At 38.1% G+C, this 23,890-nt stretch overlaps 1 protein-coding gene across 3 annotated transcripts in view; it reads right to left on the bottom strand.

Annotated features, from left to right (window-relative positions):
- The window catches only part of LOC143032884 (uncharacterized), a 254,968-nt gene that overhangs the window by 187,796 nt on the left and 43,282 nt on the right, over positions 1 to 23,890 (bottom strand). For all 3 annotated transcript variants that reach the window (XM_076198094.1, XM_076198095.1, XM_076198093.1), the window contains exons 3-4: positions 3,636 to 3,740; positions 3,341 to 3,507 (exon numbers count right to left, since the gene is read on the bottom strand). In XM_076198094.1, the coding sequence (XP_076054209.1) occupies positions 3,341 to 3,507; positions 3,636 to 3,740 (272 nt within the window). The remainder of the gene's footprint in view (positions 1 to 3,340; positions 3,508 to 3,635; positions 3,741 to 23,890) is intronic.

Genomic DNA, 23,890 nt, shown 5'->3' with positions numbered 1-23,890 from the left:
CTCCGGTACTCTACCCTCTCTCCAGCAAACATTAAATAACCTCACCAACCAGTCCACCATCACTGAACCTCCCTTTTTCAGACATTCTGCATGGCATCCATCCAGACTAGGTGACTTACCTGCTTTCATCATCTTTACAACTGCCTTCACCTCATCCTTCCTTATTTCTCCTCCATTCTCCTCACTCATCACTCTCATTTTCTTCGCATTTCCCACTGCAGCTATCTTTCCTTCCCTATCCTCCTTCACATTTAGCAACTCCCTAAAATATTCTGCCCATCTTCCCCTTACTGCCATCTCTTCCATTATCATCTCTCCATCTGTACCTTTTACCTTTTCTTCCCTACTTGATTTGCCTCCTCTTCCTCTCTTAATTTCTTTCCAAAACATCTTTTTATTACTTTCAAAATTTTCTGTCATACTCCTACCCCATTTCACATCTGCTCTCCTCTTTGCCTCCTTTACCTTTTGCTTTACTTCTCTTTTCTTTTCTTTGTACGTCTCATATGACTCCCCCGTCCTCTTTTGTAACCAATCTGTGAATGCTCGCTTCTTCTCTTCTACAACCTTCTTTGTTTCCTCATCCCACCATTCACTACCCTTTCTTCTATTTCCCCCTGTCCTTCTTGTTCCACACACCATCCTTGCACACTTTAAGACTCCCTCCTTGAACCATCCCCATTCCTCCTCCACACCCATCTCTGCTCCATCCTTTACTCCCTCCCACTCCTCCTTCAGCTTCTTTTCGTACTCCTTCTCCTTTTCCTTTTCATTCAAGGAGTTCACTCTAAGAACCTCCCTACTTTTTGTCCCTTTCCTCTTTCTACATCTATCCTCCACTCTCAGCTTACCTTCCACCAAAAAATGATCTGATATTCCCCCACCCTCTCCCTTTAGCACATGTACATCCTTAACTCTTCCTATCATAATCCTATTTACCACTACATAATCCATTAGCGCTCTATCTACCACCCTTCTATCTACCACCCTTCCATCCACCACCCTCTCCCATGTGTACTTATACTTGACTTTCTTCCGAAACACTGTATTTGCTATCATCAACTCTCTTTCTAGACACATTTCCACCATCAACTCTCCACTACGATTCTTTCCTGGAACTCCACACTTCCCAACCACTCCATCGATTGGACCATTTCCCACCCTAGCATTAAGGTCTCCCAGTACTATTACATTTACATTTCTTCCTAAACCCTCTATGCACTCATTTAAATCTATCCAAAAGGCCTCCCTTTCTTCCACGCTCATCTCACTGCCAGGCCCATATGCACTTACAAAGACCCACATCTCCTTTCCCAGTTTCACCTTCATCCACATTATCCTTGAGGAAACCTCCTTCCACTCCACTACCTGTTTACCTATCTCCTCACTTACTAGAATAGCCACCCCTTCCCTCCCTCGCCCTCTCTTCACTCCTGATAACCTCCCACTTACACTCCCAAACTTACACTCACCCTTCCCTTTCAACTTAGTTTCACTCAAAGCCAACACATCCATCTTTCTTCTCACAAACATACTACCTATCTCTTCCCTTTTACTCTCATCTGTACCACATCCACGCACATTAAAAGACCCAAACCTTAGGGTGCTGGCCCGAGGCCCTCCAGCACCCCTTATGCCTTCACTTTTCTTTTTAGGATATATGCCCCGTGGGGCTACAGGGAGAAGGATGCCTAGTCCCTCTCCCCGTCCCTTTCTTCTCGCCTCTTACGATCCAAGTGGGATACTTGGTGGCAGTATTCTTTTCCCCCACCACAGGGAATTCCCCCATCACAGAAAGAGAATACTCAGAGAAATGGTACAGGACAGCAACAAGGGGTTGGGGGACAGCATAACGGAGGGACAGTCGTAGTATAAAAGTGTCATCATTTCTCTATGAACAGAATTTCTTCTATCATAGACAAAATGATGTGTGGCTCTGGTCCGTAGGGGTGCCCCATATAGACCCTAAAGTATCGACTGCATGCTACTTTGCCACAATAACAAGCAGCCAATACCCCAGACGGGGTAATTTCAAATAAATTAAATTCAAGCAACATCAATTGAGATGGTGGAGGAGGAGGATGAGGCAAGGCATGTTCAGTTTGTCGTTTGTGCAATGTAAACAATGGACGCAGCGTCATGCGCAAGTATCGTTTGAACTACGGAGTGTGTGCTAAACTAAAAAATTCACTCAAAATTTTTTTTTACAATTTTTTTTACAGTCAGTTCAAACGTAAAATCGAAAAAACGTAAAACGAATGAATGTAAGTAGAGGAGCGTCTGTATTATGACGCAACATCGTACGTCTGGCAGCTAATGCTGCCGGCGAGATTTTGGCCCAGAGTGAAGTGGATATTCATCACACACCTGCTTCACCAACACTTTCCAACTTTCTAATCAACTCAAGCTTCTGTGATACTGTTAAATTCACTCTTTTCCTCTTTTCTACAGGATGTACAGGTGCCATGGTTAAAAAAAACTGTTGAATTATTTCACAAACACACAAAACAGGGCCAAAAAGGTAAAAAAACACGGACCAAACAGCTCCACATGTTCTGGCACAGTTGTAAACAAAGTGACCATAGGTCATCTGGCGGTCAACTGCAGAAACATCGGACCACGTCCGGTCGCTCCGGAAGCTACAGATTTTGTCCGTTGCATCCGAAATCCGTTAAAGTGAGGTCCGTTAAATCGAGGTATGGGTGTATATACGTATATATATATATATATATATATATATATAGACACACACACACACACTGACAAGGCCAAAATAGTGACACTATGTTCACCAAGTACTAAAAGGAATATACAGAAAACTTAGAGTATCCAGAGAGCAACTACGAAGATGGCCCCAACACTATCTAAACTGTCATATGCAGACACTGTCAAAACTAGAATTACTGACTCTGGAACAAAGAAGAGAAAGAGGTGACTTGTTGACCATCTACAGAATTATGAGAGGTAAAGAAGTCCTTGATAGAGAAGACTTACTAAATTGGCATAAGAGAAACAAGACATAAAAAAAAAAAAAAAAAAATTATAGAAGAGACTTGAAAAAAGAACAGCTTTCCCCAAAGAGTGGTGGATGTATGGAACATACTAGATAAAACAATAGTGTGAAAAAAAAAAATTAAAAAGAGAAAATTAGATATGGTGAGATACAGAGATGGGACACCACGAACGTAGCTCCTCTTCCCATAAGATACAACTAGGTAAATACACACACAAGTATTTTACTTTATAAACACATACTCAAGTTGTTCTCCGATTCAATTCTCAAACTAATCTTAATAAATCTAGTATACTAGAATTAAATTAAAAGTTGTTGGCAGCTCACGCGAACTTCTGCTCTTCGAGGTTCTCCTGTTATATCACATTTTGTACCATTAACATAGAACTGGCTGTGGAAACGCTGCAATCTGTTTTTGGTTTCAGTACTGTTCTTCCAATTATATTCTGATTCATATTTTCCTAATATCAATATCGGTCCCTGTGCCTTGTTGTCTGGGTAAGATATAGGTAAACAGTTATCAATAATATATAGTTACATCCCATCTAACAAAAAATGTATTTCAAGAAATAAGAAAAACATTGTTGGATTTTATGGATAGAGCAATAAAACAATCGTATACCTTCAAGATGATACTGTTTGATAACTGAACCATAACAGAATTCGTAAGTCCACCAATCCTTTGTCTTCACCAAACAAGGTGCTGTTTCCATTGGTCTCAAAAGAACTGGAAAAAAAGGACAATCATCAGTAACTAGAAATTTATACTAAGGGACTACATTACCAAGTACATACATACAGTACACATGTAGCCAATGTGAGACAAGAAAGAGGTTTGGTGAGTTTGTCTCCCTTACTATTAAAGTATAACTGAACTGATTTTACATGCGGCCAGAAGCTGATATATATATATTGTGTGGGTAGTCACCCATGGGGTGTAATTACATAATTGCATTGGATTAGGTTAGGTTGGGTCAACCAGGGTCACACTATCATAGATGTATCAGGTCTAGCTGTATTTACCTAGTTGTACTATACGGGAAGGGAAGCTATGCTTGTGGTGCCCTGTTTTTGTATCTCGCAAGATCAAGTTTGTTCTTCAATTCTTGTATTGTGCTTGCACACACTATTTTTCCATCTAATTTGTTCCATATATCTATCACTCTGTGTGGGAAGCTGTTCTTTTTCAGGTCTCTTCTGTATTTATCCTTTTTGAGTTTCATTGCATGTCCTCTTGTTTTTCCTCTGTCCCACTTTAATAAGTCCTCTCTATCAAGGCATTCTTTACCTTTCATAATTCTGTAGATGGTTAGTAGGTCCCCTCATTCTCTTCTTTGTTCCAGGGTCGGCAATTCCAATTTGGCTACTCTTTGTTCATATGTCAAGTTTGAAAGTATTGTGGCCATATTTGTATTCTTTCTAATTTTCTTATATTCTTTTTTGTACTGGGTGACCATATCAGTGCTGCATATTCCAGTTTTGGCCTTATCAGTGTTTGAAATATTTTCTTAATCATTTCCTTATCCAGGTATTTAAAGGCCACCTTTATTGATCTCAACAAATTGTATGTTTCTCCGACTATTTTATTTATATGTTTACCTGGCGACATGTCTTTGGTGATGATTACAAAGGATTACAAAGGCGGAGCATACCGACAGGAGACCTTTTGATCCATATCTAGGTCGGATGCGAAAAAAAAAATCATATTAATAAAATAATAAATAAAAACTATAATATGTAAATAACAAATAAAATACATAAATAAATGCATAGGTATAGTTAAATAATAAACAAACAGGTAAATAGTAAATAATAATAAATTGACATATAATTAATAATAAATGAAAATCAGACAGACAAAAGATAACAAAACAAAAACAAATAATATAAGATAAATCATAATCATTACAGCATCTTACTTAGGTATTTATCTAAATGATTCTTAAAGCTTCGAACTGAACTACATTGCACTACCTGTGCAGGAAGTTTATTCCATTCATTAACTACACGGTTGGCAAAGTTGTTTCTATCCACTTCCAAATTGAATCTATTTCTGGACAGTTTGAGACCATTGTTTCTTGTCTGATTCTCATTCAATGTGAAAATTTTGTCACTTTTGATGTTGTCAATTCCCTTTAAAATCTTAAAGACCTGTATCAAGTCACCTCTGAGTCTACGCTTTTTTTAAGGAAAACAGATTCATATGTTTTAGTCGATTTTCGTATGATTTATTTTTGATATTTGGTATCAGTTTTGTGGCTCGCCGTTGTACTTTTTCCAGTCTGTCAATGTCTTTAATGAGATTTAGTGACCATACGGAAACAGCATATTCCAAATGTGGACGAACTAACGATTTATATAGCTTGTTAATGAGTGATGGACTTTTGAAATCAAAAGATCGCGCAATCAGTCCCAGAATCTTATTTGCTTTCTCAGAGGCTGAAATACACTGCTTGGATGATTTGAGGTCGTTACTGATAATTACGCTGAGATCTTTTTGACCATTCAACCAATTACTAGTCCAACCTAATAGGCTACCACTTATTCCATGCAAAGCTAATTTAGTAAGTAGTCTTTCGTGTGGGACGGTATCAAAAGCTTTTGCAAAGTCTAGATATATTAAATCTATATTGTTTCTTTTGTCATAATTCGAGATAACTGTATTGTAGAATTCGAGTAAGTTAGTCACGCAAGAACATTTCTGTCTGAAACCATGCTGGCTATCATTTATCAAACGGTTACTTTCTAGATGATGTTCAATAGCATCTCTGATGATAGTTTCCATTATTTTTCCTACGATTGAAGTCAAACTTATTTGGTTTCTTTTTGTCACCTTTTTTGAATATGGGAGTAACGTTAGCTAGCTTCCATTCTCTTGGGACATCTCCGGATATGATAGATTTCTTGAAAATAATTTCTAATGGAACAACAATCTCATTTTTCATTTCCTTTAAGATTCTTGGATGCCAACCGTCAGGCCCTGGTGTTTTATTAACTTTGAGTTTGTCTATACACCTTTTAATTTTTTCTTTTGTTATATTTACCGTACTAAGTTTACCCCAGACTTTTCACAGGTTTCAGTTTGGAATTCACTTTGAGGTGTGTCGTTTACGAATACCGAGCTAAAACAATTGTTTAAGATATTACACATTCCTTCATTTGAATATTCAAGTTGACCGTCAACAGATAATAGTGGACCAATGTCCTAACAACCTTTTTATCTCTAATGTAACTATAGATTTCTTTGGGATTCTCTTTGGATTTATCAGCGATGTTCATTTCATATTGTCGTTTTCTTTTTCTTGTCTTTTTTAAATCTCTCTGTATTGATACATAACTTTCAGTCATTAGATGCACCCGAGCACTTATATTTCTTATAAGCCTATCTCTTTTTAGCAATACTTTTTTCAGTTTCTTTGTCGAGCCACTTTGGGCGAGGCTGATTTGGGGGACGTCTGTCCTTAAAAGGAATGTAAGTTTGAATCATCTTATAATCAGTTCCACATTATTATTTCCTTCTGTTATCTTTGTCACATTTAAGCCTTCCTTAGTCAAAAACATGACTCCTTCACCCTGTTTCTCCTCTCAATTTTTATCCAGTGATTATATAAACATTGTCCCACAGTATTTGGTGGTATTGGGCCTTTTAATTTTGTCTCTACAATTCCCATTATATCCTGAAATCATGCCATATATGTTAGTATATGTTTGTTCTTTTTCCTCCTTTTTTGTCTCCTGTTTTATATATATATATATATATATATATATATCGTTCCTTACTGTCTCTGTTCTTCTTTCATTTTTCTAATTTGCTTTATTTCTTAGTGTTTTTTCTCTTTTTCATCTCATATCTTTTTTATCCATATATTTTTGTAATTTTCACTTTTTGCCAACTTTGCTGCTTTTCTTAATACTTCTGCTATCATTTCAGACCTTGGATTAGTTTTTTTGTGGTCTACTTTATTCTTTATAGTCACATTCTATGCACTTCCTCTATTTCCTTTTCCATTTCTTGTCCATCTTGTATCTCAGATTTTTTTTTTCTATTTCTTGCTCTTTTTCTTAAGGGGGTACGCGACACCTGGAGGTCATTTTCTAAAATATTTAGAGTAAAGAGCTGAAACTTCTCTGGTAAATAGGTATCCATATTGCCTACATTTTAGGTGAAGCAGAATGATGTATGTACACATGTACGTATACCAGTAGCGACATTTAAAAGTGCACAGCACCATAATACGTGGACCAATTTGTTTTATATTTTGGCTATGATTAGTCAGTAGGCACATCTAGGGCCGGTCATTGAGTAATTGAACAATTTCCTTTATACTTTTGCAAACAGGCATTTCAATTTTAATGGCTGGCAAAAATCGTGAAAAATACAATTTTTTTTGCTCGTTTCCATTATTACTCCGAACTCTTTCATCCTATTCAAAATATTCAAACGATCAGCCCTAGCAGTTACTAAAAGTAATATTCCCTGTAAGTTTCATCTAAATCTAATGTATATTAGATTTTTTATGATTAAAAAAAAAAAAGTAGAAAAATATCGAACGGAGATATGGCAACTTGAAATATGAATATATCTGTAACTTGCTTATAGTTTCACCAATTTGACTGATTTTTTCATGGCTTAATTCTTATTATATAATAAGTACAGTAAAAATTATCAACATATTTTAATTATGAGTACTTTAAATACTGAAAAACTAAAGTATAAGTACGTCACAGTAGTGACGACGCACAGACGACAACATCATATAATTTGCTTTTTTGCACCTTTGGCGGTTTCTTCATATGAAACCTCTCTGCTGGGGGTCTTCAGGGTATCTAAATCATTGGAAAGAGGTTTATTTTCCAGTAGTGGGCGCTTTCTCTTTCCTCATCAGATTCCCCTCGCCAATCTATGTTGGTAGGGCACCCCCTCCAGCATCATATGATGTCCCTTCTTCTTTCTTCTTCCTGTATAGCCTTGATCTTTTTCCTCTTGCTTTCTTCTTTGGATTTAATCTTCCTCTTTGAATTGTTTAGTCTAATGTTGTCCTTTACCTCTGTCACCGTCACAGAGGTGCAGGTGAGGGCGGTGGTGGAGTGAGAGGTGGTGAGATCTTTAGTCGTCTTTGACTGCTTGCCATCTTTAACTGCTGTTTTTTGTCATTGTGATGTTCTTTTGTTCTTTTTGCTACCCATGATGACTGTACTAAAGAGTAATATGTACTAGCTAAAGTAATAGATTGCAATGAGAGCTCATGAGACATGCGTACTTCCCTTTTCGGAGCTAGCCGGTAACTAACGCTTAGTTTCGCACAAAGTTGGCGAAATATTCTCCCTCCACCTTCCTCCCTTCCCCTCCACAATCGTATTGGCCGTTGATACACTGGGCGAGTGTAAATTCAATCAAATTTCAACGTTATTCGCTGCGCCTGAAGGTCCTAAGTGGCACGCCTCCTTCCAGTGTGGGTTGCGCCTTTAAATCTGTCCCTTTAATCCTCACCCAGGACCTTTAAATTGCGCGCGGCTGGAAAATTATTTGTCGGGATTTATTTCTAAGTGGTATACGAACATTTTGAACACAGTTTTGAAAAATGCCATATCTTGACCAAATTCACCCCCCCAGGTGTCGCGTACCCCCTTAAGTATCAAGCTACATTGTGTTTTTCTTTAATACCATAAACTTCTACACACTTTTTTTTTTTAACAACTGTGTCTGTCCCAATTTTCTTTCCCTTTAATTACTTTAATGACTGTTTCATTTGCATTTTCTTCCACTCGTACAATTTCTTTTAAAGTTATTTATTGGTTTTCTTGTTCAACTTTCCATTGATTTTTTATTTCTTGAAGTCTATCTCTTTTATGGTTTCTCCAACTTTCTCGGTCACTGCTTGTATTTGTTTTTTTATTTCTTTTTTCAAAGCCTCATTTTTGTTAGTATCTTCATTTTTCATTCTTTTGTTCTCACTTTAGACCATGTTTAATTCCTTTTTTTAGATCATTAAGCTCCCTGTTTGTTTCAACATTTCTTCTTTTCAGCTCAATAACTTCTTTATACATTGCCCTCTATTCGGCTTTCAGATCTATAATTTTATTTATTAGTTCTGTAATCTTCTGATTTCTTAGAATATTTTTATACCTTATTTCTCTTTCCAAATCTAAACCTCTACCTAGTATTCCATTTTCTTTTGCAAATCCTGAAAAAGCTATATTTTCATACATTTGATTTGTCTTCAGCGTTTCCATATTGCAACTCTTTGGAATGACATCTAATGGTGATTCAACCCTGCTTACATCCAGTCTTCTCTTCATTGGTTCACTATATTTTTGTCTATCTTCATCATCCTTCATTTTATATCTAAACTATTAAGTGAAATTACTATTATATCTTTGCAGTCACTTGGTAAACAAAGCTCCCCATCCCAATACAATACCAACTAGGTGTTTCTTCCAACTTATCAAAAAAGTGCTGCACTCCAGAGCTCATTCTAGATATCTGTTCCAGCCTGTGGTGCGTGGGCAAGACAATGTGTATTTATCTAATTGTATCTTATAGGAAGGGGAGCTACACTTGTGGTGCCCCGTCTTTGTATCTCGGTGTCTAATTTGCTCTTAAATTTGTGTAGGGTTTATCTGTAGACGTTAGAAGTAGAATTTGCTCTACAAAATATGAAACGAGAAAGAGCACCTGGGGAAGATAGTATATTGTTAGATCTGTTGAAAAATGCAGGGAAAGAAGTTCGTATTAAGTTAGCTCAGTTGTACACCCTGTGCTTACGTCAAGAAAGTGTTTCTGAATCTTGGTGCAATGCTATAGTGATTTTACTTCATAAAAAAGGAGACCAGAAAGACCTTAGTAACTATTGACCGATCAGCTTGTTATCAAATGTATATAAAGTATTTTCCAAGATCCTTACAAATAGACTAAGTCAAGTTTTAGATGGAAACCAACTGAGAGAACAGGCAGGCTTTAGGAGTGTATACTTGACTCTCGACCATTTGCAGGCAATGAACCAACTAATCGAGAAAACAACAGAATACAGTATACCTCTGTGTTTAGCTTTTGTAGATTACGAGAAGGCCTTTGACTTGGTAGAACAAATAGCAATACTAAACTTGCTATGCAATCAGGCTACAAATGAACAGATCGTAAGAGTTTTAGAAAAGATTTATGCGAAAGGTACCGCTATAATTCGACTACATAAAAATACAGAGATCAAAATCGAGAAAGGAGTACAGTAAGGCAATACAATTTCACCCACATTACTTACAGCTTGCCTGGAAGAGATTTTCAAAAGGTTCAGTTGGGAAGAAAAAGGTTTGAATATTAATGGTGAATATTTGAACCACCTAAGATTTGCAGATGATATTATTCTTATTTCAGAAAGAGCAAAGGACTTGCAAGATATGCTGAGTGATCTAAACAAGAAAGTCTCAAAGTAGGTTTAAAAATGAATAAAAGTAAAGCCAAAGTAATGTTCAACACAAAAGTTCAAAGTAAAGAGATTATAATCGATGGTGAGAGTCTTTAAGAAGTTGAAGAGTATAATTATTTAGGCCAGATGGTGAAAGTGACGAAAGATCATGATAATGAAATAAAAAGACATATTACAATTGGTTGGAAAGTGTTTGGTGAGTATAATAAAAACCTGAGAGGCTCTCTACCTTTATGTTTGAAACATAAATTTTACAATCAATGCATTCTGCCAGCAATAATCTACGGGTGTGAAACTTTAAAACTGACAAAGGCAATGGAAACAAAGCTAAGGACGGCACAGAGGTGAATGGAGAGATATGATGGGAATAATGCTGAGATACTGAAAGAGAGCAAGTTGGGTGAGAGAGCAGACTAGAGTGAAAGATATTGTGGAGGCAGTGAAAGAGAGGAAGTGGAATTGGGCAGATAAGTTAGTGCGAACGACTGATGAGTGATGGAGCAAGTGTGTTACTGAGTGGACGCTGCAAGATGGGAAGCGTGGAAGAGGGAGATCAGACAGAAGGTGGAGAGACAAGATTGAGAAGTTTGCAGGAGTGATGTGGCAGAGGTTGGCGTGGTCATGTGAATCATGGAATTCTATGAAGGAGGCCTTTGTTCAGGAGTGGACTCAGGATGGCTGATTTGAGTGATTGATTGTGCACACACTATTGTTTCATCCAATTTGTTCCATATATCCACCACTCTGTGGGGAAAGCTGTTCTTTTTCAGGTCTCTTCTATAACTGTCCTTTTTGAGCTTCCTTTCATACCCACTTGTATTTTTCTTATCATAATTTAGTAAGTCTTCTCTATCAAGGACTTCTATACCTCTCATGATTCTATAGATGGTCAGCAAGTCACCTCTTTCTCTTTGTTCCAGTGTTGGTAATTCTAGTTTTGACAATCTCTCCTTGTATGACAGTTTAGATAGTGTTGGGGCCATCTTCGAGTTGCTCTTTGGATTTTTTCAATTTTCCTTACATTCTCTTTAGTACTGGGTGACCATAGTGTTGTTGCATACTCCAATTTTGGCCTTATCAGTGTGAGTAGTATTTTCTTCACCATTTCTTTATCCAAGTAGGTAAAACCCATCTTTATTGATCTTAATAAGTTGTAGGTTTTCCTGACAATTTTCTTTATCTGTTTATCAGGGAACATGTCTGTTGTGATGATTACTCCAAGGTCTTTTTCAGATTGCACTATTCTTTTTTTTTTTACCTTTTCCAAATTTATTATACTACATTTCTTAATGCTGAAGTCCACTTCCTACTTCTAACTCCATTCCCAAACCCTGTTCAGATATCTCTGTAGTGTGGTTGTCACATTTTGTACTCCCCTCTTAAAATGGCCTTGGCTTAAGAGGGCATTCTGTATGTGAGGGGATGGCTACAGATGGCTCAATGAACACTGGGTACATGAATGTCTAGTGTCAATGGCAGTAGCCATGGTTGATTGCGATGTGGTTTGCAGCGGAGTCAAGATGAGCCAACTCTGCTGAAGACCTGATGAGATTGCTCTAGATGGCTTCAGTGAGCACTGGGCACGAGATGTCTAGCATCACTGGCAGTGCAGTTTGGAGGGTAGTTGAGGTGGGAGATGCTGTGCAGACCAGGCAGGCTGTTGGCGACATTGACCAGTAACCTGTAATGAATGGGAAAGTCAGTACCAGGGAAAGACATCCTGATGTCCGTAAAGACGAAACTCCAGGAGTCGTGGTGACTCCCAAAGGTGAGATGCTGGACTGCAGTGCGTCAGACTGCAGTAGTGGGGGGCGGTGGTCCAGTGTCATTGTTGTTGTTGTTGGTGCCTGTAGGTTGGGGCTAATGCTGCAGTGGTGAGTTTGTCCTTGGCATTGCTAAGGTCAGATTGGACAGGTTCTAGGAGGCGAAGGAACCACATCTGATATAGCACGTCAATGCTTCTGCTGGTTCCGTTGGCTGGTAGGAGGCTGGCAATGGTCAGCATCTCAAGGTATGCTGTGCTTGGTTTAAGATCACCCAGTGGCTGTTGGGAGAGTAGCCAGTGTGGAATACAGTGAGAATAGAAAGAGGTTTGGTGGGTTTCTCTTTTATTACTAAGGTATAGCTGAACTGATTTTACATGCGGCCAGGTGCTGATATATATACTGTGTGGGTAGTCATCTGTGGTGCATAATTTCCTCATGCAGAAAAAGAGAAGACTGGGAGAAATCCCTTTGAGCTGCATCAAAATATAATTCACATACAGTCCCTCATCCCCACCCACTCCCTTCCATGCATCACAGCATCATCCATACACAACCATTCTCCAATCACCCCAATCTTCTGTCTTTTCCCTTCCTTCCTCAACAGATATTCCTCTCTTTCCCAATGACCCTTTTACCCCCATTCATCCATCTCATCCATGGTCACCCCTCATGTTCACTCCTTCCACACCTCTTTTACTAATCTTTCTTCATTCATTCTTTCCATGTGTCCAAACCATCCTAATACTCTTTCATCAACTCTATCTCCCAACTCTCTTGCCACTTCCGTTCTCCTCCTCACCTCCTCATTTCCCACTCTATCCAGCCTAGAAACCCCTATCATACTTCTCAGACACCTCATCTCAAACACATTCAAACTCCTCTCTTCCTCTCTTATGTTCCATGTTTCTGCCCCATACAGTGCTGTTGGCACAATCACTCCATACAACCTCCTCTTAGCATCCATTCTCAAATGTCTACTTCTCATTACACTTTTTAATCCACCATGGCATTTACTTCTCTCAATCTACATTCTACCTTCACCTCCACTCCTCCGTTTCCCACATTCGCACCCAAGCATTTAAAACTAGCCACTTCCTCTAGTCTCTCTCCCTTAATAATACTTCCAATTTGCTGCCACATTCTCCCCTTGTACATCTCATCACCTTACTTTTACCCACATTTATCTTCAACTTCTTTTGCACACCTCCCCAAACTCCATCACTAACTTCCTTGATCCCTCCTATAATCCTGCCACAAGTTCAGAGTAATCAGCAACAACAACTGGCTTATCTCCTTTCTCCATTTTTTTAACCTGACTCATCTTCTACCTTTCTCCATTTTCTTTAACCATCTCCAATCCCCGGCCCATTAGCCTTGCATCTACCTCTTGCACCACCCCATCCATGTATAAATTCAACAGCCAAGACAATATAACACATCCCTGGTGAAGTCCCACCTTTACCTCAAATCACTCATTATCTCCATTTCTGATTCAAACACAGGCACTACTACTCTTGTAAAAACTCTTGACAGCTCTTAACAGCTTTCCTCCCATCTCAAATATCTGCAATACCTCCCTCAGCACCTACCTGTCTACCCTGTCATAAGCCTTTCCCAAACCCATAAAGGCCCACAAAACATTCTTACCAGTCCTACACCCACACTGTTCCTCATCAATTACTTCCTCTGTTCCTCTCCTAATCCTCTCAATCAAAACCCTCCCATAAGCCTTCCCAGCTACACTCAATAAGCTGATCCCTCTAAAATTACTACACTCACACTTGTCCCCTTTTCCCTTGTAAAGTGTAACTATACAGGCACATCTCCAACACTCTACCCTCTTTTAGACAGTCCACCATCATTTTATCTCCCTTTTTTAGACACTCCACATGACATCCATCCAACCCAGGTGCCTTACCTGCTCTCATCATTTTAACACCTCATCTTTCCTTAATTCTCCTTCATTTTCCTCACTCATCAATGTCATTTTCTTGGTGCTTCCCACTGCAACTAACTTTCTCTCCCTATCTTCCTTCACATTTTGCAACTCCCTAAACTACCCATCTTTCTCTTACTGCCATCTCTTCCATTATCACTCTCCATCTGCACCTTTTACCTTTTCTTTCTCTACTTGATTCACCCCTTCCTCCCTTAATTTCTTTCCAAAATATATTTTTATTACTTTCAAAATTTTCTGTCATACTCTTACACCATTTCACATCTGCTCTCTTCTTTGCCTCCTTTATCTTATGCTTTAGTTCTTTTCTCTTTTCTTTGTACTTATATGATTCTCTTGTCCTGTTTTGTAACCAATCCATGAATGCTTGCTTCTTTTCTACAACCTTCTTTGCTTCCTCATCCCACCACTCACTACCCTTCCTTCTATTTCCTTCCATCCTCCTTGTTCCACACACCAATTTTGCACACCTTGTGACTCCCTCCATGAACCATCCCCATTCCTCCTCCACTCCTAGTTCTCCTCTATCCTTCATTCCCTCACATTCCTCTCTCAGCTTCTTGCAATCTTTCTCTTTTTCTTTCTCATTTAAGCAGTTTACTCTAAGAACCTCCCTACCTTCAGTCTTTTTTCCCCCATCTATCCTCCACTCTCAACTTACTTCCACCAAAACATTATCTGATATTCCTCCACTCTCTCCCCTTAGAACATGTACATCCAAAACTCTTCCTACTATTCTCATGGTTACCACTAAGTAGTCCATTAATGTCCTATCTACCACCCATCCATGCACCACCCTCTCCCATGTGTATTTATGCTTGACTTTCTTCCTAAATACTGTATTTGCTATCATCAACTCTCTAGACACATCACCATCAACTCTCCACTACATTTTTTTTCCTGGAACTCCACACTTTCCAACTACTCCATCTATTGGTTCATTGCCTACCCTTCCATTCAGATCTCCCAATATAACTACATTGGCATGTCTCCCTCTACACTCTTCTCACAACCAGGTCCATATGCACTTACAAAAACACAAAGATATTTTAAAAGTAGTGCAAAATAAAGAGCAAGAATTAAAAAAGAAAATAGAGGAAGTACACAGAATGGGAAAATATGTAGAATGAAGTAGACCCCTAAAGATCAAATTAAGGTCACAATAGGTAGTGGAAGAGATATTAGCAAGAACAGGAAAGTTAGTAAATGATGAGCATTATAAAGATGTATGGATAAAAAGATATGAACCTTGAGGAAACAGAGAGAAGACTTTAAGGAGTGAACCTAAAGAAACAAAACATTCTAATTGGGATGAAGTGATTAGTGGAGTTCCACAAGGAACAGTTTTGGCCCCAATAATGTCTGCTATATATATTAATGATATGGATAAAGGAATTGAAAGTTATATGAGCTTCTTTGCAGACAATGCAAAACTGCTGAAAAAAGTGAACACTGTAGAAGACTGAGTTGCTGCAGAGTGATCTCAATAAAGTATGGGAATGGAGTAGGAAGTGGGAGATGGAATTCAATATTAAGAATAGTAGTATAATGGAATTTGGAAGAAGCAAAAAAAGAATAGTGGGATTATATACATTGGGAGAGGAAGAAATTAAAAAGTGGAAAATGAGAAGGACCTGGGAGTCATTATTATGAATAATATGTCCCCTGAGAAACATATAAACAAAAATTTTGGAGAAACTTATAATCTAATAAGATCAATCAGTGGCATTTACATACCTGGATGAAGAAATGGTGAAGAAAATACTAGCCACTTTGATAAGACCAAGATTGGAGTATGCAGCGACGATGTGGTCATTAAGTACAAAAAAATGTATAACAAAACTTGAAAGAATACAAAGAGCAATTATGAAATTGGCACCAATGCTCTCAGAACTATCATATGAGGAGAGACTGGCAAAACTTGAGCTACAGACATTAACATAAGAACATAAGAATGAAGGAGACTGCAAGAGACCATAAGGCCTACACTAGGCAGTTCCGTATCCATCACCACCTGTCATCCCCATCCATGAAGTTGTGTTATCGTTTCTTAAAACAATTGATAGTTTCAGCGCTTACTACATGGTTACCAAGTTTATTCCATTCGTTGACCACCCTATTAGTAAACCAATTCTTGCCTATTTCCTTTTTAAATCTAAATTTGTCCAGTTTATAACCATTAGAGCAAAGAAGAGAGACTTGATTACTATTTATAGAATCATGAAAGGCATGGAAATTATTGATAGAGAGGATCTAATAAAATGGGATGGCAGAGATACAAGAGGACACGGAAAAAAAAGACAATTATAGAAGAGACCTGAAAAAGAACAGCTTTCCCCACAGAATAATAGACATTTGGAACAAGTTAGTTGAAAATGTGTGTTAAAATGACACACGAATTTAAAAACAGTCTAGATAAAACGAGATGTGAAGACGGGACACCATGAGCATAGCTCCCCTTCCTGTAAAATACAACTAGGTAAATACACAAAAAATATATGTATATAAATAAAACCGATAGTTGCATATCTAAAATACCTGATTTCAGTAAAGCTCAGTTCATAGGGCTATGTCAAGAGCTCCAGCTTACAGACTGGGAGAGAAAAGTAAATGATAGACCTGTAGATCAGACATGGGAAATATTTCAAAATACACTTACTAAGATGATTTCTACTTATATCCCATTTCAGGACAGATGCCCTCCAAATCTGACTTCCCCAAAATGGCTTGCCAGAGAGAGAGAGAGAGAGAAAAAAAAAAAAAAAGACAGGTTTATAAGAAATAGGAGTGTTCTGGGGCACCTAATGATTATCCAAAGTTATGTGATAATATGGAGGGATTTATAAAAAGATAATCAAAGAAAGCAACAATACAAAATAAATACATACACCAAAGGCTTTTTCCCCCTTATAAGGGAGGTAGCCAATAAACAAAGGCATAAAAACCACTCCCACCCAGTCCATCCCTATCACACTCTACTCCCCTCCACCCTCTTCCCTCCCTCTTAGCACCTCCTGGATGACGGGTCATCCCTGCATCTTGTCCACTGCCCTGGGTCAGAGGCAGTGTCACAAGACATAGCACATCCACAGCAAGGCCGCTTCATTAAAACAGCGACGACAACCCCCCCCCCCCCTCTCTGTCCCTTCATGCAGAAAAGGAGAAGACAGGGAGAAATCCCTTTGGGCTGCATCAAATTTTTCTCATGCATACTACCTCACCCCCCATCCCCTACCCATTCCACCTCATGCATCACAACATCATCCATATATAATCATTCTCCATTCACCCCCGTCTTATGTCCTCTCCTGTCCTTCCTCAACAGACATTCCTCTCTTCCCCAAAGCCCTTTTACCCCATCCATCCATCTCATCCTAGGTTGCCTCCTCATGTTCACTCCTTCCATACCTTGTCTAGTCTTTCTTCACTCATTCTTTCCATGTGTCCAAACCATCCCAAAGCTCTTTTATCAACCCTATCTCCCAACTTCCTTTCCACCCCCATTCTCCTCCTCACCTCATTTCTCACTCTATCCACCCTAGTATCTCCTATCATGCTTCTCAGACACCTCCAAACTCCTTCTCTCTTCCTCTCTTATGGTCCATGTTTCTGCCCCATACAGTGCTGTTGGCACAATCACTCCTTTATAAAATCTCCTCTTAGCATCCATTCCCAAATGTCTATTTATCATTACACTTTTTAATCCACCAAGGCATTTACTTCCTTTTCTCAATCTACATTCTACCTCCACCTCCATTCCTCCCTTTCCCACCACATTTGCACCCAATTATCTAAAACTCCACTTCCTCCAGTCTCTCTCCCTTAACCCTTTGACTGCCCAATGCGCATTTTTGCAAAAATTAAAAGTCTCATGACAGCCCTAACTCGCAAAAATGCACCGCAAGCCAAAAAAACGTTTTAAACATCGCGCCATGCTCCCAACACCTTATAGAAACAAGAGATCAAGTTTACAACCGGTAGGTGCTGCCATTTCTTACCAGCTGGACGAACTAATAGCCCTTATCTACGCAGCAATAACAGCTGGTGGAATGTAAACAAAGGACATGTGCAAGTGAATGGACTTTAATCAGCATTTAAACCTGCATAAAAGGCCGAATATATGATTCATAGGTAAGTTTTGTCATTCATATGTTGAGTAGTTGTTTTACAATCACTAAGAAATAGGAAATATAATTATTTTTTCCACAAATAATTATAATAGCTGCAGACCGAAAAAAAATTTGATCGATCATATATATATTCTCAATAAACGTTTTAGCCTTAAAATATTCCAATGTGTGAATAATCGTTCTATTTATAGAAAATTTAGGTACCGACAATAAGAAATATCGCCCTAATTGTACTATCTGTTCAATTTCACCAAACCAGTGTAACAAAAAGGGTAAAAAAGACTGCAAAAGAAGACAAACTTCATTTTATTGCCAGCAATGTCCAAATAATCTCCCCCTCTGTGTCATTCCATGTTTTCAAATTTTCCATACAGTGAAAAATTACAAGAAAAAGTGTCACTGCACATGAATTGTTGTTTTTTAGTGCACACATTCAAAAAATAAAGTTTTGATGTTTATTGTTCTGGTTTTTCTTTTAGCCCTCCATGTATAATCTGTAAATTATAAGAATAATTAAAAAATAATAGATATACGAAATTTCATAATTTTGAAATTTTTATGTATTTTTTTTTCTTTCTTTCTTCAGGACAAACTTATGTGTCTCTATATCACTGTTCCTATAACATATGGTCATTATCTACCTTACTGAGTATTACTGGCAAACATAAGAATGACTTTTGTATATACTGTATATATATATATATATATATATATATTTTTTTTAATTCCCCAAAATTTTCATTTCTCAAGAAAAAAACAATATTCATAATAAATATATGAATTATCTCAGAAAGTTAATATTGATATATTTGGATTGGGAATGGTGTCCACAACATCAGAATATTATGCAAAAGAAGGAAATAGACACTTCATATATTATGGGTAAAATGCAATTTTTCAGAAACATAAATCCTCCCAGCATCGGGCAGCCAAAGGGTTAAGGGAGCATCGCCAGTGATTATATGAAAAATTCTGGTAAATGAGCGAATTTTAGGTAAACATTTCAAAAGAATCTATATTTTGTTTCCATTTTTTAATACACCACACCACACACCCTCACCTCACACCTCATCAAGAGGAAATTGGAGATTTGCTATACATTGCAACCATCAAACAAATGGTCACGAAAAATGGTTCCAAAAATTTAAATCCCCCATCCTGTAAAGTTTATGTTTTTGTTCTTTCTGTTGTAATATCTTTGGTTGTTCTTTATAGATTTTTGTCATTTTTGTTTCATTTAAAAGAAAACATCATGCTCTTTATTCTCTATAGTAAGATATAAAAGAAATTTGAAAAAAAAAAAAAAAAATGAAACCTGAATTTTGCAGCATTTTTTAATTATTCAGAGAAACAAATTAATAGAAAATAAGAGGTATTAGTTTGAAAAAAACGTATTCTATAAGATTTGTTCCCCAGACTCTAATCTTTCATTTCATATCAAGCTGAATGATGTGGAAGAATTTTCCATTAAGTAATTAGAGCTTCACTAGAGCTCACTATATCTTCACTAAATATTCACCATGCCTTATATATACATGGGAGGAACACAAAACCCTGAGGAATTACACACTAATGTAAGGGGGTATTTATACCTATATTCATTAAACACATATTTGAAAAAAATTTCACCTACTCTATAAAAGTGATTCGACACTCCCTTGACCCCTTCACTCCGGGCCAAAATCTTGCGGGCAGCATTAGCTGCCAGACGTGTGATGTTGCGTCATAATACTCTCATAAAAAATAAAGTAACCCCTGTATTACTCGTTTTCTTTCACCTGTGAATTTTGATAACCATAGAAAATATGATGAAGCCAGTTTACAGAGTATGGGGGTCACGCAGTTACAACTACAATAAATATAATCAAGACACCGATATGGCAGCCTCCCGTACCCACTTGCTCTTCATGACGCCTACGTAGGCGTCATCGTATGGAAGGGGTTAATACTCATTTCCAGTCTGCTGCCACTTTCACTCCTTATACATCTCATCACCTTACCTTACCCACATTTATCTTCAACTTTCTTCTTTCACACACTCTCACAAACTCTGTCACTAACTTCCTCAATCCCTCTGATCCTGCTACAAGCAGTGTCATCTGCAAACAAAAGCTGGCTTATCACCCACTTTTCTCGATTTTCTTTAACCATCTCCAATCCCTGACCCACCACTCTTGCATTTACCTCTCGTACCATTCTATCCATGTATAAATTGAACAGCCAGGGTGACATAACACATCCCTGATAAAGTCCCACCTTTAACTCAAACCACTAACTCTCTCCATTTTTAATCCTGACACATGCTCTACTACTTTCGTACAAACTCTTCACAGCTCCTACAAGCTTTCCTCCTATCCCGTATATCTGCAATACCTCCCACAGTGCTTTCCTGTCTACCCTGTCATATGCCTTTTCCAAATCCATAAAAGCCCAAAAAAATCCATACCTTTTCCTATAGCTTCCTCAAATATCTGTCTTACCACAAAAATCTGATCTATGTAACCTCTACCTGTCCTAAATCCACAGTTCCTCACCAATTACCTCCTCTGTTCCTCTCCTAATCCTCTCAACCAAGACCCTCCCATAAGCCTTCCAACTACACTTAACAAGCTAATCCCTCTGAAACAATTACACTCACACTTGTCCCCTTTTCCCTTGTAAAGTGGAACTATACAGGCAGTCCTCCAGCACTCTACCCTCTCTTACACAAACATTAAATAACCTTACCAGCCAGTCCACCATCACTGTACCTCCTTTGTTCAGACATTCTGCATGACATCCATCCAGACCAGGTGCCTTACCTGCTCTCATCATCTTAACAATTGCTTTCACTTCATCCTTCCTTATTTCTCCTCCATTTTCCTCACTCATCACGGTCATTTTCTTAGCACTTCCCATTGCAACTACCTTTCCCTCCCTATCCTCCTTTATATTTAGCAACTCCTAAAAATACTCTGACATAAATATCACTGATAAATCCAAAGAGAATCCCAAAGAATCCTATAATTACCTTATAGATAAAAAGGTTATTAGGAATCACATTGGCCCACTTTATTTGATGGTGGTCAACTTGATTATTTGAATGAATGTGTGATGTTTTAAACAACTATTCTAGCCATTGAGGGGATTTCTCCCCATCTTCTCTTTTTCTACATGTCGACCTTGTTACGCCACAATCTGCAATTATCAAGGCTTCAATCGTTGATAATTTAGTAATCTCTGGGATTACCTGAACTTCTGAGTTGGGTTCACAAGTTGCTTTACTTTCTGTTGGTCTGGACCGCTCGGCCTCGTTATCTACGATAGAAATGTTATCTAAGGATTCATTGATTCCTGTCACTGGTCTTAAGTCTGGTTGATTTAAAAATGGGATTAACTGTGACTTCACTAAAATTCCTAAGTCAGCAGGACAAATTACCATGTTTTCTTTTCTCATAGTTGCAAATCCTATCAATAAATCTCCTGGAAAAACAGACTTCTACCACTATCACTGGAATGTACAAATGTTCATTTGTATATAAGACAACTTCTAGCTCCACTTAACCTAATGTTTTTAACTGATTTCCAGTTACACCTTGCAATGAGTAACGGATTGGTTCCAACATTTTCACTCCCGGGTTCAACTGGTTTAAAACTTTACTAGTAATTACATTAACTACAGACCCTGTATCAATAAATATTTGAATAGGCTTATTGAACACTTTACCCGCAATGAGAGGTCCTACAGAAGTTTTACCAACAGTAATTATCAGTTTGTCAGTTTCTTTCATCTCTCTTGCATTCCCATATTTAACACAATACCGCCTATCGGTATATATATATGGGGAGTTCTGAAATCGTTTATTCTGTGTCTGGGGGTACCCAAAAATTTTTGCATTCATGAGTCCTATGACCTATCTTATTATGATAAATACAGAATGGAGGGTTCCTACATTGATACTCACTGTGGCCCTCGTATTTGCAATTTCTGCAAATAATTCCATAAAAACATTCTTGGGCCTTGTGTCCCCAGGTATTACAATTAAAACATAGGATTCTAGCATCCCTGGATGGACTTCTAGCATGCCGCCTATGTCCTACTTCTGTTTTCTTAAACTCTCTAGAGTTCCTATGTTGGCTTTGTTGATTTATAGGCATTACATATGGGTTTATTGTTCTGGTCTCACTGTATCCTTGAAGAAGATAATCTACTTCTCCTAAACTTATATTTAAGATCTTTGTACAGCCTTTCTGCTGTTAAGTCATCAGAATTTTTTGCTAACAATCCAAATGTGATCAATTTGATTACTTGAGAAATTTTCATTTTGTCACTTGATCCTTCTATCCAGTCTGAATCTTTCAAGATAGAATTCATGTCTTTTGACCATCTATCTAATCTAGCTAAGTACTCTGTGTCAGTTTCACTTGTCCTAACTTCTTTTATCATCCTAACTAATGACCTAATAGGATCCTGGTCACATTTGGACATAAAATGTTTAATGAAGGCTTTCTTATAATCTTCATATTGATTAATCTCTTCCATTTGCTGGAAGTTAATGACAAACCTAGCCCTCCCATGCTCAGGATCAATATTTTCCTTGAGTACCTCAATCTTTCTTTTTTCATGTTATATTCTTACTTACTATCAGTGTATCTATTAAATTAAGATATTTGTTGACACCATAGGTATTAGAGTCCCCAGTAAATTTTGGGATATTTGTGTTGGAGGTATGGACTTCATGTCTTAACACATTAGAATTCTGAGCGGTACTCATACTAATACCTTGCTTTAGCCTGGCTGCTTGCGATGTCATTTCGCGATGTCAACTTCTATCTTGACGTCCTTCTTCGGCCTTGTCATTCACCAGCGACGTTGTTCCTCAGCTTCATCACCCACTGCCTTGAAGACCGCCTTGTAGATGATGATCACCTTGAAGAATGCTTGTTCCACTCGTAGTAGTAGTTGCTTGTAGTTTGTAGATCCCTCGTTCCTTGAAACCAATACACTCTTGATTGTGGTTGCCTTATTCCCGTAGACTTTCTCGCACCACTTTGCTCACCAGTCTATCTCGCACCACTTCTCTTCGGAGGTATGTTTAACACCCAGTTCATCCCACCGCTGCCACCACTTTCACCTCCTCTGTCACCACTGTCACCACCACTATCGGTCCTCGACCGTTTACACTTCTATTAGTCTCGTAATTCCACTCACAAGGCCCCTAGCCTTCGTTACGCCAGTTCCAATAACTTTTCAAGTTCCTCTTATGCAGTAGGCCCCATGCCTTGTATTTCTCATGTAATTCAGACCAGTCCTGAGGTTAAGGAAAGTTAATTAGTTCTTTTCTTTTCTTTCCACTACAATTACACTGTCTTGGTTACACTCAGGATCTCTCTCCCTCATCTGCCCGAGATTCCTCTCCTATACGCCAAGCCACCTTCGTCTGACGTCACTAATTTTTCTAATCCAATCTCCTCTGACTTCTCAAATGTCACTCCTTATGGGCGTGACTTTGAATTCATGCACCAATAATTTTTCCTCCTCTTCCACCTTTTCTCCAATCCGGAAAGCCGTTACAATGTCACAAGCAATATCGTTTACCTCAGCATTTGTCAAACGAAAA

The sequence above is a fragment of the Oratosquilla oratoria genome, chromosome 14, assembly GCF_046742065.1.
Source record: "Oratosquilla oratoria isolate Oo_2021 chromosome 14, ASM4674206v1, whole genome shotgun sequence".
In the NCBI taxonomy this organism is placed as follows: Eukaryota; Metazoa; Arthropoda; class Malacostraca; order Stomatopoda; family Squillidae; genus Oratosquilla; species Oratosquilla oratoria.
The sequence above is the reverse complement of the archived record's forward strand: the minus strand, read 5'-3'. Positions and strand labels throughout refer to the sequence as shown.